Consider the following 11,598-nt stretch of genomic DNA (forward strand, 5'->3'; position numbering starts at 1 on the left):
TTATTATTGCTAATTTTCCCTGTTTATTTTGTTCATACCCTGCAAACACAAGGCACAACAAATCAAAGTTTTGATACATTTATTTTGAAATGGTTTCTTTTATTTTGAAAAGGTACTTCCTGAATAATAATGAACGAGCGTCTGTGGCAGCTTTAAATCACTTGTCACTGATTTATTAACGTTGAATCTGCTCTCTCATAACTGTTCTTAGCTTTTTGTAGCTGTCGTCCTGTTTCAGATTTAAGTCTGAAATGTTCTGTAACAATTTGATCAAATCACACGGGTTAGGAAACTCTTTTATTGTCAAATGAAACAGTTTGGACACACAAACACAAATCAGTCGTGTTCACATGTTTAAGGTATAAAATGTGTATAAAATGTGTATAAAATGTGACAGATCAAAGGAACGTAGCAGCAGCAGCTGACGACTCAGCTCGTTTACAACCTGCCGCCCCAAAAGCCGTAGATGTACATTGAGTTATATGGTTGATAGATCAAGAGAATAATAGAAATGATGATGCAGACGATAACCAGAGATGCAACGACGATGTTGAGTGTGCGGGCGGTGGAGCCGTGGTGTCGGGCACCAACCATATCTCCAGCCATCTTCCGGTCTCTGGCCTGAAAGAACCAAAGCATTTTCATGTTCAAAGTTGATTCATCATCAAACATAAAAATTACAAAAACTGAACTGATCTCAATCTGATCCTCTTATTTCAGTCAGTGAACATGTGTTGTTGGTGTGGACGGAGGAGGTTCTAATTTGAACTGTATCAGTGTGGGTGGAGCCTCAGTCTGTGTTACCTCTCACAGTAAAGGTCTTTTCACACCAAGTCTGTATTCTTCAATTTCAAACCATCATCCAATAAAATCCTCTCACACTGAAACCTTGCACAGGGAGTCTGATGTGTTTTATTATTCTTTTTGTTCTAAGTCGAGCAGCGACGAGGATTTTGTCGTCCTCTCACTTGCTGAAAAAGAAAAAGGAAACATTGGCTCCGTCCAATACTGAGCAGTCAATTTCTGCTTCTGAACAACGAGCTGAGAAATGGTCCTGATGGATTCCAAGTCTTTTTGAGTCGTCCAGTTTGATTTGCTTCCAGCTCAGACACCACACATCGAGGAGAGGAAAACTAATTTCTGTGGTCCAGTTAATTTCGGAGTCAGTATTTCAACGTGTTTGACGCAACTTGAGATTGTGTTATATTTTTTAACGTGTGACAATTTTGCACGCAAAATACTTGGACTTGCTTTGTAAATACAGTCGACTGGGACATGAATGATGGAACACGTCACACATGAGCTCACCTTGATCGAGCAGATGAGAGCTGCCAGTCCGAGGCAACAAATGTTTGCGTAGAAAAGACTGAGTATGGACCAGACGATGTGGTCCCGGGGGGGCTCAGTGGAGATCTGCACTGTGGTATGGTCAACCACTACAGGTCCAACAGGCTGTCCAGGCTGTCCGCCCTGTCCAGGAGGGCCGAACTGTCCAGGAGGGCCGAACTGTCCAGGAGGGCCGAACTGTCCAGGAGGGCCGAACTGTCCCGGCTGTTCAGGGTACCCATTAAACTTCCCCTCATACAGTGGAACAGCCTCACGTCTCTTACCATCAGGATCCATTTCTGTCAGATGGAACAAACAGTACACAAGTTAAAAAATGTCCTGAAGAGTTTTCAGACTCACTTCATGTTCTGCATTCAACAAATCCTCCTTTAGATCCTCCTCCAGTGTCACATTTGAAACCTTTAAAACATGAGCAGCCACAAGGAGCAAACGTTCACGTCTGACCTGCTGTCGTCCGTTGATGAAGAGTCACACACGTCTGGATGAAAGACCCTGAAACACCAGAGAGGAACGGACCAATACTTTATGGTGAATGCTCTGTAATATAAAGATCCTTTCTAGTCTTAATGACACTCACAGCACTTTACAGTACAGGTTCTTTTCCATTCACACTCACATTCATACAGTGCCTCCATGGATATTACTTTATCCATAATATACTAATATAAATAATATACTTTATTTATATTATCAGGGGCAATTTGGGGGTTCAGTATCTTGCCCAAGGACACTACGGCAGACAGATGGGGAAGACTGTGATCGAACCACCGACCTTCAGCCACCACCGCTTCTCATTTTTAACCATAACCGAAATAAAATCTGATAAACTAACTAACTAACTAACGAACTAACTAACGAACTAACTAACGAACTTACTAATTACTAACTAACGAACTAACTAACGTACTAATTACTAACTAACTAACTAACTAACTAACTAACTAACTAACTAACTAACTAACTAACTAACTAACTAACTAAATAACTAACTAACTAACTAACTAACTAACTCACTCACTTACTAATTACTAACTAACTAACTAACTAACTAATTTACTAATTACTAACTAACCGACCCCCCATGGACTTACACGTGATCATCTCTCAGTACGTTTGTATTTCTATCTTACTGGGGACACTCACTTACATAGTACATTCCTGAGCCCCTAACCTTAACCATCTCAACTAAATGTTTAGACCTAACCTAAACCTAAACCTGATTCTAACCCTGGAACCAAGTCATAACCATCAAACAGTCAAATAAAAGTGAGGACCATTCAAAATGTCTTCACTCTGTAGGGTCTATGCTTAAAATGGTCCCCACAGAGACATGAGTACAGGAACATGCACGTGCACATCCACCCACACACACGTGCACACACACCAAACTGACGGACTCTTGTTATTGACTTTGTTAAATAAAAGTTCAAAGTTCAATGTAAACAGTTTGTTTGAGATTCATTTTCAGACACGAAGAAGAAACACGAAGAACTAAGAGACTAAACAGGGTTTAAAGCAGAGAAGAAGAGACGATCTTACCTCAGCCACCGACATCAGACTCTGCTCTGCTGCTCTGATAGGACGAGTGGAGCGTTACATCATCATCATCTTCATCATCATCATCATCATCATCATCTTCAGGAAAAACAGGAAGAGCAACTGGGAACGGCCAACAGCTGCTCTGTTTATACAGACTATGAGAGACTGTTTATAAGATGATCAGTGACTGTATATAAAGACCATCAGTGAATATATATATAACCAGATTTACTACAAACCAACAGGTCTGTGTGGAGAGTGAACGTCGTCGTGTCCCAGTTGCTGTCATTGTTCCACAGAAATCATACGAGTCACATCTGATAAACACATGTTTATTATTAATCTGATAAATACATGAAAACCTGTTGTGACATGTCGTCTCTCTGACAACAACTGGCGCTCATTACCCATGAGCCTCGATGGTTGTTACTATTCTTCTCCTAAATGTCCAGCAGTGTGACCTCAGAGGCCTGGAATGTCCATGTCCACACTGTCTCTGATGCTGTGAGGGACGGACCTGACCCCAGGCAGGGCAGTGGGCGGAGCCACACGCTTCAGGGGCAGTACTCGTACACACCTCTGGCGACGCCTTCTTCAATCTGATAAATGTTCTCCACTGCAGAATCCCGACTTTGGAGCTGCAGCGTGGAACTGAACTGGATGGAACTGTTGAGCTGCTGCTGACGGCTGGAACACAGAGAGGAACTAGCTTTACAGGCGCTACGTCATTTCACCAAAACTACAAATGATTTGATCAAATAGTGCTGGGAACAGCCACAGTGAGCTAACAGCTAACAGTGAGCTAACAGCTAACAGTGAGCTAACAGCTACAGTGAGCTGACAGCTAACAGTGAGCTAACAGCCACAGTGGGCCAACAGCTAACAGCCACAGTGAGCTAACAGCTAACAGCCACAGTGAGCTGACAGCTAACAGTGAGCTAACAGCTAACAGCCACAGTGAGCTGACAGCTAACAGTGAGCTAACAGCCACAGTGGGCCAACAGCTAACAGCCACAGTTAGCTAACAGCCACAGTGAGCTAACAGCTAACAGCCACAGTGAGCTGACAGCTAACAGTGAGCTAACAGCCACAGTGGGCCAACAGCTAACAGCCACAGTGAGCTAACAGCTAACAGTGAGCTAACAACTACAGTCAGCTAACAGCCACAGTGAGCTAACAGCTAACAGTGAGCTAACAGCTACAGTGAGCTAACAGCTAACAGTGAGCTAACAGCCACAGTGAGCTAACAGCTACAATAAGCTTACAGCCACAGTGAGCTAACAGCTACAATGAGCTAACAGCTAACAGTGAGCTAACAGCTACAGTCAGCTAACAGCCACAGTGAGCTAACAGCTAACAGTGAGCTAACAGCTACAGTGAGCTAACAGCTACAATGAGCTAACAGCTAACGCTGAGCTAACAGCTACAATGAGCTTATAGCCAACACTGAGCTGACATGCACAGTGTGCTAACAGCTACAATAAGCTAACAGCCACAGTGAGCTTACAGCCACAGTGAGCTTACAGCTACAATGAGCTAACAGCTAACAGTGAGCTAACAGCCACAATGAGCTAACAGTAAGCTGACATGTACAGTGAGCTAACAGCCACAATGAGCAACAGCTAACAGTGAGCTGACATTACAGCCAGAGTGAGCTAAAAGCTACAAAGAGCTAACAGCTAACAGCCACAATGAGCTAACAGTGAACTAACAGACACAGTGACCTAACAGCTACAATAAGCTAACAGCTAACAGTGAGCTAACAGCTACAATGAGCTAACAGTGACCTAACAGACACAGTGACCTAACAGCTACAATAAGCTAACAGCTAACAGTGAGCTAACAGCCACAGTGAGCTAACAGATAATGATGCCACAGTAAGAGTTTGACAAGCTGGTGACGGATGTAGGAAAACCTTCGTAGAGAAGAATGTCTAATTTCGGTTTTCAAAGAACATCTTCTTCGTGTGTTGTGCAGATTGTGTCCTCTGATGGAGGCGGCCCCTCTGAATTGGGGCAAATTCCTTTTGGAAATTTCAATGATAAATTCCTTAAACATGTTTTGAATTCAAATCATCATGTTTTTGCCAAATCAAGAGAAGAAATCATCTCTGCGTTTTTTCATCAATAATGTGCCTCATGGTTTCCTCTCATGTCTGAGTTTCACTTTGACAAACGGAATCGTGGGATTCTTGTGAAGACGACGCTGAGCGGACCGGTGCCGTGGTCACATGTGGTGATGACACATGAGGCGTTTCCACCTTGAGGTCAAACTGACGATTAATGAAGTCTCTGCTGAGTCATCACTTCACAACAGCGAGAAGCACCAGCCGCTGTTATTACAACACAACCTCCAGGACAGGAAACAGAAAGTTTGCTTCTCACTTTGAGTGTCAGGATGAAACTTACACTTTGTGAAGGCGCATCCATTTTCTCACTACAGAAACAAAACAGGCAGAAACAGCAGGAAGTGTTTACTACATAACCATGAAGAAGAAACTCACTGTTCTAGCAATATTTAAATCTTCACTCCAGACTGAAATCTATTCACATCAATGTTGATTATTTATTTATTTTTCTTTTAAAGTTCTTTATCTATCTTAAACTGATAATGTGGAGATTCTTTTAAAGTAATAAATCAACTGACTGAATATTTAATTTTCACTGGATGGATGAAAGTGCTTTTATTAAATAGTGACTGTGTGGTGACTCTGAACTTACCGAGGACGACGACTCCGCCCGCTGTGACCAACACTATCAACCCGAACATGACACACACCAGAGCCACGGTCACACTGCTGCTCTCCTGCTGCTGTAACACAAACACACACACACACACACTGAATTTCTTGTGTAATGATTATTGTTAGCCTAAGCAGTTACAGTGAATCTTTATTTCTCACTCTGATGACGCTGCTAAAGGAGGAAGTCAGGATGGTTTCTGTGGCGTTCATGTGACCTGCAGGACGAAGAAATGAGGCGGACGATGAGGCTTCTCCATCATTTAGTGTGTGTGTGTGTGTGTGTGTGTGTGTGTGTGTGTGTGTGTGTGTTGGAGGACCTGCAGTGTGTGTGTCGGTTGTCTGCAGTGTGGACGTCTCTGAGGTCACTGATGTGGTCGTCTGTGGATCTGAAACATCAACACACAACATGAAGCATCAGCACAGAATTACAGAAGTCCTCTCCTGGTCTGAAACCCAGAAAAATCTTCCTATTGTAATGTCATGTGACATCGTGATCAGTCGCTGGACGTGAATTATGCAAACTTTAGTCCCAGGAGCTTTAGTCCCAGGAGCTTAAAGGTTCCTTCAGACCCAAACACCACTGTGGAATCACTTAAAGCTCAGATGTATGACGCTGCTGATGCATCAACAGCTGACGGCTAAAACCAGCTGTTCCACTCCAGTCCTCCAGGTGGCATAGTGTAGAACGCTATAGTCAACATGGGGTTTCACATCGAGCTGCCGCCGATCAGAAAAGAGATGAAGTAACAAAGTTTATTAAAAAAACCTGAAATAAAACAATGATGTGTTCGACCAATGAGGAATCTTCAACGCTGCAAGCCCCACCCCTGAGGTTCCTGTCTCACCTGAGTCAACAGTCAAGTCAAAGTGATGTTTTTCATCATTGAACATGCCGGGGATGTGCACTCTGCAGCCGTATCGTCCAGCGTCCGACTCGGTGACGTTCAGGATGGTCAGGGACACGTCCCCCCGGTCCAGTTGTCCCAGCAGCTGATACCTGCTGGACCTTCTGCTGTCCTCTCTCACGCTGAGCCCGTCTGTGGCGATGAGCTCATTGTTGCATTGAGAATATGGTATGTCTCCTCGATTCCAGCAAACTGACAGCGGCTTGTGTTTTCTCATGTTGTAGCCACACGACAGAGTGACGTTGCCACCGACTCGGCCGGCAACGCTGCTACCGCTGACACCTTCACCACCTGAGGACACAGACAGAGACGGAATTCACTCTTTGTGGCAGATTTCATTAGTTTCTTTCTGACATGAACTCAGTAAAACAGTATCTGGACATGCTGTGTAGTCAGAGATGGGCAAAAATACATCAAAATGTATTTTGATACAAAATACAAAATACCCCTCAAATAAATGTATCAAAATAAAATACAAAATACTGGTGCCAGAAAATGTAACAAAATACAATACATGTATTTTGTATTTAAAATATAGGAAATACTTTTTCTGGATTTTCCAGTTTTCTCACAATTTGGTAAAGCAGAGCATTCAGGTTTGAGATATATAAAGTACACAAAGCTCTGGTGAAACCCACAAAAAGGAAGAACAGTCACAGAATGTCAGTGTAACACAAAGCTATTAAAAGACAACAACTTGATTGATTATGTATGTTCAAAAGTTTGGAGTCACCCAGATAATTTCGTGTTTTCCATGAAAACTCACTTTTATTTATCAAATGAGTTGCAAAATGAATATAAAATATAGTCAAGACATTGACAAGGTTAGAAATGATGATTTTTATATGAAATATTAATTTTTTTCTTCAATCTTTGCTTTCGTCAAAGAATGCTCCATTTGCAGCAATTAGTGGGGTTGAGATCTGGTGACTGCGCTGGCCACTCCATTACAGACAGAATATACCAGCTGCCTGCAGCACTATTTCCCTAAATAGTGCTTGCATCATGTGGAGGTGTGCTTTGGGTCATTGTCCTGTTGTGGGAGCACCAAAGCAGCTCCAGAGCATCACATGACCTCCACCAGGCTGGACAGATGGCGTCAGGAACTCTTCCAATATCTTCTCACCTGTTCTGCGTCTCACAAATGTTCTTCTGTCTGATCCAAACACCTCTAACTTTGATTCGTCTGTCCATAACATTTTTTTCCAATCTTCCTCTGTCCAATGTCTTTGTTGTTTTGCCCATATCAATCTTTTCTTTTTATTGGCCAGTCTCAGATATGGATTTCTCTTTGCCACTCTGCCTAGAAGGCCAGCATCCCGGAGTCGCTTCTTCACTGGAGACGTTGACTCTGGTGTTTTGCGGGAACCATTTAAAGAAGCTGCCAGTTGAGGACCTGTGAGGCGTCTACTTCTCAAACTAGAGACTCTAATATACTTCTCTTCTTGCAGAGTTGTGCACCGGGGCCCCTCCCACTTCTCTTTCTACTCTGGTTAGAGCTGTTGGTGCTGTTCTCTGAAGGGAGTAGTTCACACCGTTGTAGGACATTCATGTTCTCATTTCTAAGAACAAGAATAGACTGGCAAGTTTCACATGAAAGTTCTCTTTTTCTGGCCATAATCGGTGGGATGGGGACTTGTTATGGAGGCTTTGTTAGTGAGGAGAAGGACTTTGTATTGGATGCCAGTGGAGATAGATATAATCAAACCCACACATGTGATGCTCCAGATACTCAACTAGCTTAAAGGAAGTTTTATAGCTTCTCTCACCAGCTCAACAGTTTTCAGATGTGCTAACAGAATTGCACACAAGTGTTTTCTAATCATCCATTAGTCTTCTAAGGCGATAAGCAAACACAATGAACCATTAGAACACTGGAATGATAGTTGCTGGAAATGGAACTCTATACATCTATGTAGATATTTCATTATAAACCAGACGTTTCCACATAGAATAGTTATTTACCACATTAACAATGTATAGAGTGTATATCTGATTCATTTAATGTTATCTTCATTGAAACATTGCTTTTCTTTGAAAAATTAGGTAATTTCTAAAAGATCCCAAACTTTTGAACGGTAGTGTATATATTAATGGGACTTAACAGCCCATAAAGTTTGGCTTTGTATCAACAAGAAATTATTCATCACATATGAATAGCATCACACATAAGGCCTATGTATACTTGAAAAGCAAAATATAGAATTAAAACCAGTTGTACACAGGTAAAGAGCCTGTCTGGATCTGGAAATCTCCTCGTGTTTCTAAGTGGACGTCTTCGTCTTCTACGTGTCCGGCTCCTCTTCTTCATCCTGAGATCTTTGAGTTCTTCAGTTTCACGTCACGTGTTAGAAACCTCGTCCACTCGCTCTCTGTGAAGCTTCCACACATTTTGCAGGGAATGTGCAGAGCAACACACAAACAGCTCCTTCAGAACCTTTCGGGAACTGAGAGAAGTTTCTGTGTCTCTGTGTTTGTGATGAAGATAAAAATAAAACCTGCAGCTCTGTGGTTCATTGTCAGCTGATGTTGGATTTATCCAATTGAAATATAACATCTCTTAGTTTCATTATGACATCATAATCACAAACATACACATAATAATGAAAAATAATATTAACATAATGATACAAACAAATATTAACTAATAACTAACATTATTATAATGACCCATATTAACATGAACACGAAAACTGAGTCAAACTGAAAAAATTCAGAGGAGACATTTTTTTTACAAATAAATTACTTTTTTAACACTTTATTAAAAACAGACGTCTGATCGACAGGAGACTGAGGAAGATGTGAAGCAACACGAACCTGAGAGCAGAGCGAGCAGCAGCAGCAGCTTCATGGTGACAAAGTGGCATCGCACTCTAACTTCACACATTTAAACACACAACTGCTGTGAGTCACCACAGCTGCACACACTGTAAAAAGTTTCCTCTGATAGCTCACCACAGTCTCTGCAGGAAAATAAACTAGAGAAGAAGAAACCTTGTCTTGTCAGTGTGTCACTTTGTCCGTCTGTTTGTGGCTCTGATGTCATCTTAACAGTTTCACAAGGAGAAATAAAATGCATAAGCAGAGATAATACAAGTGTGGTTTAAGGGCATATCTATCTATCTATCTATCTATCTATCTATCTATCTATCTATCTATCTATCTATCTATCTATCTATCTATCTATCTATCTATCTATCTATCTATCTATCTATCTATCTATCTATCTATCTATCTATCTATCTATCTATCTATCTATCTATCTATCTATCTATCTATCTATCTATCTATCTCTCTCTCTCTCTCTCTCTCTCTCTCTCTCTATCTATCTATCTATCTATCTATCTATCTATCTATCTATCTATCTATCTATCTATCTATCTATCTATCTATCTATCTATCTATCTATCTATCTATCTATCTCTCTCTCTCTCTCTCTCTCTCTCTCTCTATCTATCTATCTATCTATCTAAATTTCTATCTCTCGCTCTCTCTCTATCTATATATCTATCTATCTCTCTTTTTATATATATTTATATTGTTCTATCCACCCATCTATCTATCATCTCTTTCTCTCTCTCTCTCTCTCTCTCTCTCTCTCTCTCTCTCTCTCTCTCTCGCTCTCTCTCTCTCTTTAAGTTTTAAGCATGTTAAGAAAAGATAAAATGTAAGTAAAATTTAGAACTTCGTCCTAGGTCAAGCCAAGATGGCTATTTACATCACCAGGAGAAATAAGGTCGAGCAACAACCAGGGACTAATGTCATCGCTCTGTTTCCTGCCCTGCGGTAAAAGCCAGAGTTGTGGTTGATTTCAGGTTTTATGAGCTAATGCAAAATCTCGAAACACTTAAGGATATATGGTGTGTCAAAGAAGCAATCTAAAAGAAAATGAATTGCATTTTAGTCATATTCTATAATATATTTTAATGTTGTTTGTTTATCAGTTTTAATTTCTGTTTCTTTGATGGAAAAGAATAATTGATTGCCCTAGTCTTGTTCTGTAAAACTGAATAAAGTAGGTATTTAAAAATCTAAAAAATCTCTCTCTCTCTCTCTCTCTCTCTCTCTCTCTATCTATCTATCCATCCATATATCTATATATCCATCCATCCATCCATCTAACTAACTAACTAACTAACTAACTAACTAACTAACTAACTAACTAACTAACTAACTAACTAACTAACTAACTAACTAACTAACTAACTAACCAACTAACAGCTAGTAGCCTCCTAAACAGCTAGCAGCATGCTAACCAGTGTGTAGACATTAGTGTGTTGCTTGGTTCTGTTGTAGTTTTAACAATGTGGTGAATGAACGTCAGGAGTTTGAGACTGAAGAACAGACGCTTGAGGGATGTTCACTCTTCACCTCACTTCTTCATGTTTTAATCTTATGTAGGACAGACGGCTGTGGTCCACACCGGACTTCCTCATGTCGACATGACAGGGCGCTTCCTGATATCCGAGCAGGCGACCCTGCTGTGGCTGCAGATCGGACTCAGAGTTTCACTTCCTGACAGAAAACCACTGAACTTCACACTGTAAAAGGCCCAAACTGACATTTTTGCAGGTGTTTTCAGAAATCAAGAATCATGAAGCTGATGCTTCATTTTTGTCATCATCTGAATTACATGAGTTTCCCCTGTTTCTGCTCTTTTGGATAGAGAGAGAGAGATTTCCTCTCTTTATCAGTGTGGTTTTTCAGGTTGAGATCAGGATGATTTCACGTTCTCACACTCAAGCAGCGCCGACCTGTGCTCGAGCTCAAACGTTGTGCTTGCACTTTTGTTGCTTGGTTGAGTTCCTGTGCTGCAGCTTCAGCTCTTCTCCTCACCGTGCTTCTGTGTTTGTTAAACATTTACTCCCGGATTCTATTTTTTGCTCTTACTTCCCTTTTCATGGAACTTGTCTGTGAAGATTCTCCAACCAGTAGAACGACAGCTGAAGTGACGATAAAATGAAATTGTCCTGCACTTGTTGTGGATACGTTCAATTTTATGTCTTTCTTTATTTTACCCAGGTGCTAGGATGCTAACTCATAAGCCTCTGTGGTTTCTGACAG

The 11,598-nt window shown here is 41.2% G+C and overlaps 2 protein-coding genes across 3 annotated transcripts; both read right to left on the bottom strand.

Moving 5' to 3' along the window:
* Positions 1–284: 284 nt before the first annotated feature.
* LOC133019058 (interferon-induced transmembrane protein 3-like) lies at positions 285–2,968 on the bottom strand. Of its 2 annotated transcripts, none has more exons than XM_061085406.1 (4): positions 2,887–2,968; positions 1,792–1,839; positions 1,309–1,625; positions 285–621 (listed from the first exon to the last, which is right to left on the bottom strand). In XM_061085406.1, the coding sequence occupies exons 3-4, from the start codon at positions 1,621–1,623 to the stop codon at positions 439–441; spliced, it is 498 nt and encodes a 165-aa protein (XP_060941389.1). In that variant the 5' UTR covers positions 1,624–1,625; positions 1,792–1,839; positions 2,887–2,968; the 3' UTR covers positions 285–438. The 2 variants fall into 2 exon arrangements, with proteins under 2 accessions (XP_060941389.1, XP_060941390.1); XM_061085407.1 differs by having other exon boundaries at positions 1,747–1,839.
* A 236-nt stretch (positions 2,969–3,204) lies between these two features.
* Positions 3,205–9,403, bottom strand: LOC133019060 (T-cell immunoglobulin and mucin domain-containing protein 4-like). The gene is made up of 7 exons (XM_061085410.1): positions 9,352–9,403; positions 6,475–6,825; positions 5,947–6,015; positions 5,789–5,844; positions 5,607–5,697; positions 5,295–5,322; positions 3,205–3,573 (listed from the first exon to the last, which is right to left on the bottom strand). Exons 1-7 carry the CDS (start codon positions 9,383–9,385, stop codon positions 3,441–3,443), a joined length of 762 nt encoding a protein of 253 aa, XP_060941393.1. The 5' UTR covers positions 9,386–9,403; the 3' UTR covers positions 3,205–3,440.
* Positions 9,404–11,598: the final 2,195 nt, after the last annotated feature.

This window comes from Limanda limanda, chromosome 14, assembly GCF_963576545.1.
Source record: "Limanda limanda chromosome 14, fLimLim1.1, whole genome shotgun sequence".
Taxonomy (NCBI): Eukaryota; Metazoa; Chordata; class Actinopteri; order Pleuronectiformes; family Pleuronectidae; genus Limanda; species Limanda limanda.

Excerpts from the sequence above, each read along its gene's own strand:
- LOC133019060 (XM_061085410.1), bottom strand. The coding sequence starts at position 9,385 with ATGAAGCTGCTGCTGCTGCTCGCTCTGCTCTCAG. Across the intron at positions 5,323-5,606 it reads GGGCGGAGTCGTCGTCCTCG|TGAGAAAATGGATGCGCCTT; the intron begins GTAAGTTCAGAG and ends TTGTTTCTGTAG. Across the intron at positions 3,574-5,294 it reads TGGATGCGCCTTCACAAAGT|CCGTCAGCAGCAGCTCAACA; the intron begins GTAAGTTTCATC and ends TCTGTGTTCCAG.
- LOC133019058 (XM_061085406.1), bottom strand. The coding sequence starts at position 1,623 with ATGGATCCTGATGGTAAGAGACGTGAGGCTGTTCCACTGTATGAGGGG. Across the intron at positions 622-1,308 it reads CTCTCATCTGCTCGATCAAG|GCCAGAGACCGGAAGATGGC; the intron begins GTGAGCTCATGT and ends TGGTTCTTTCAG.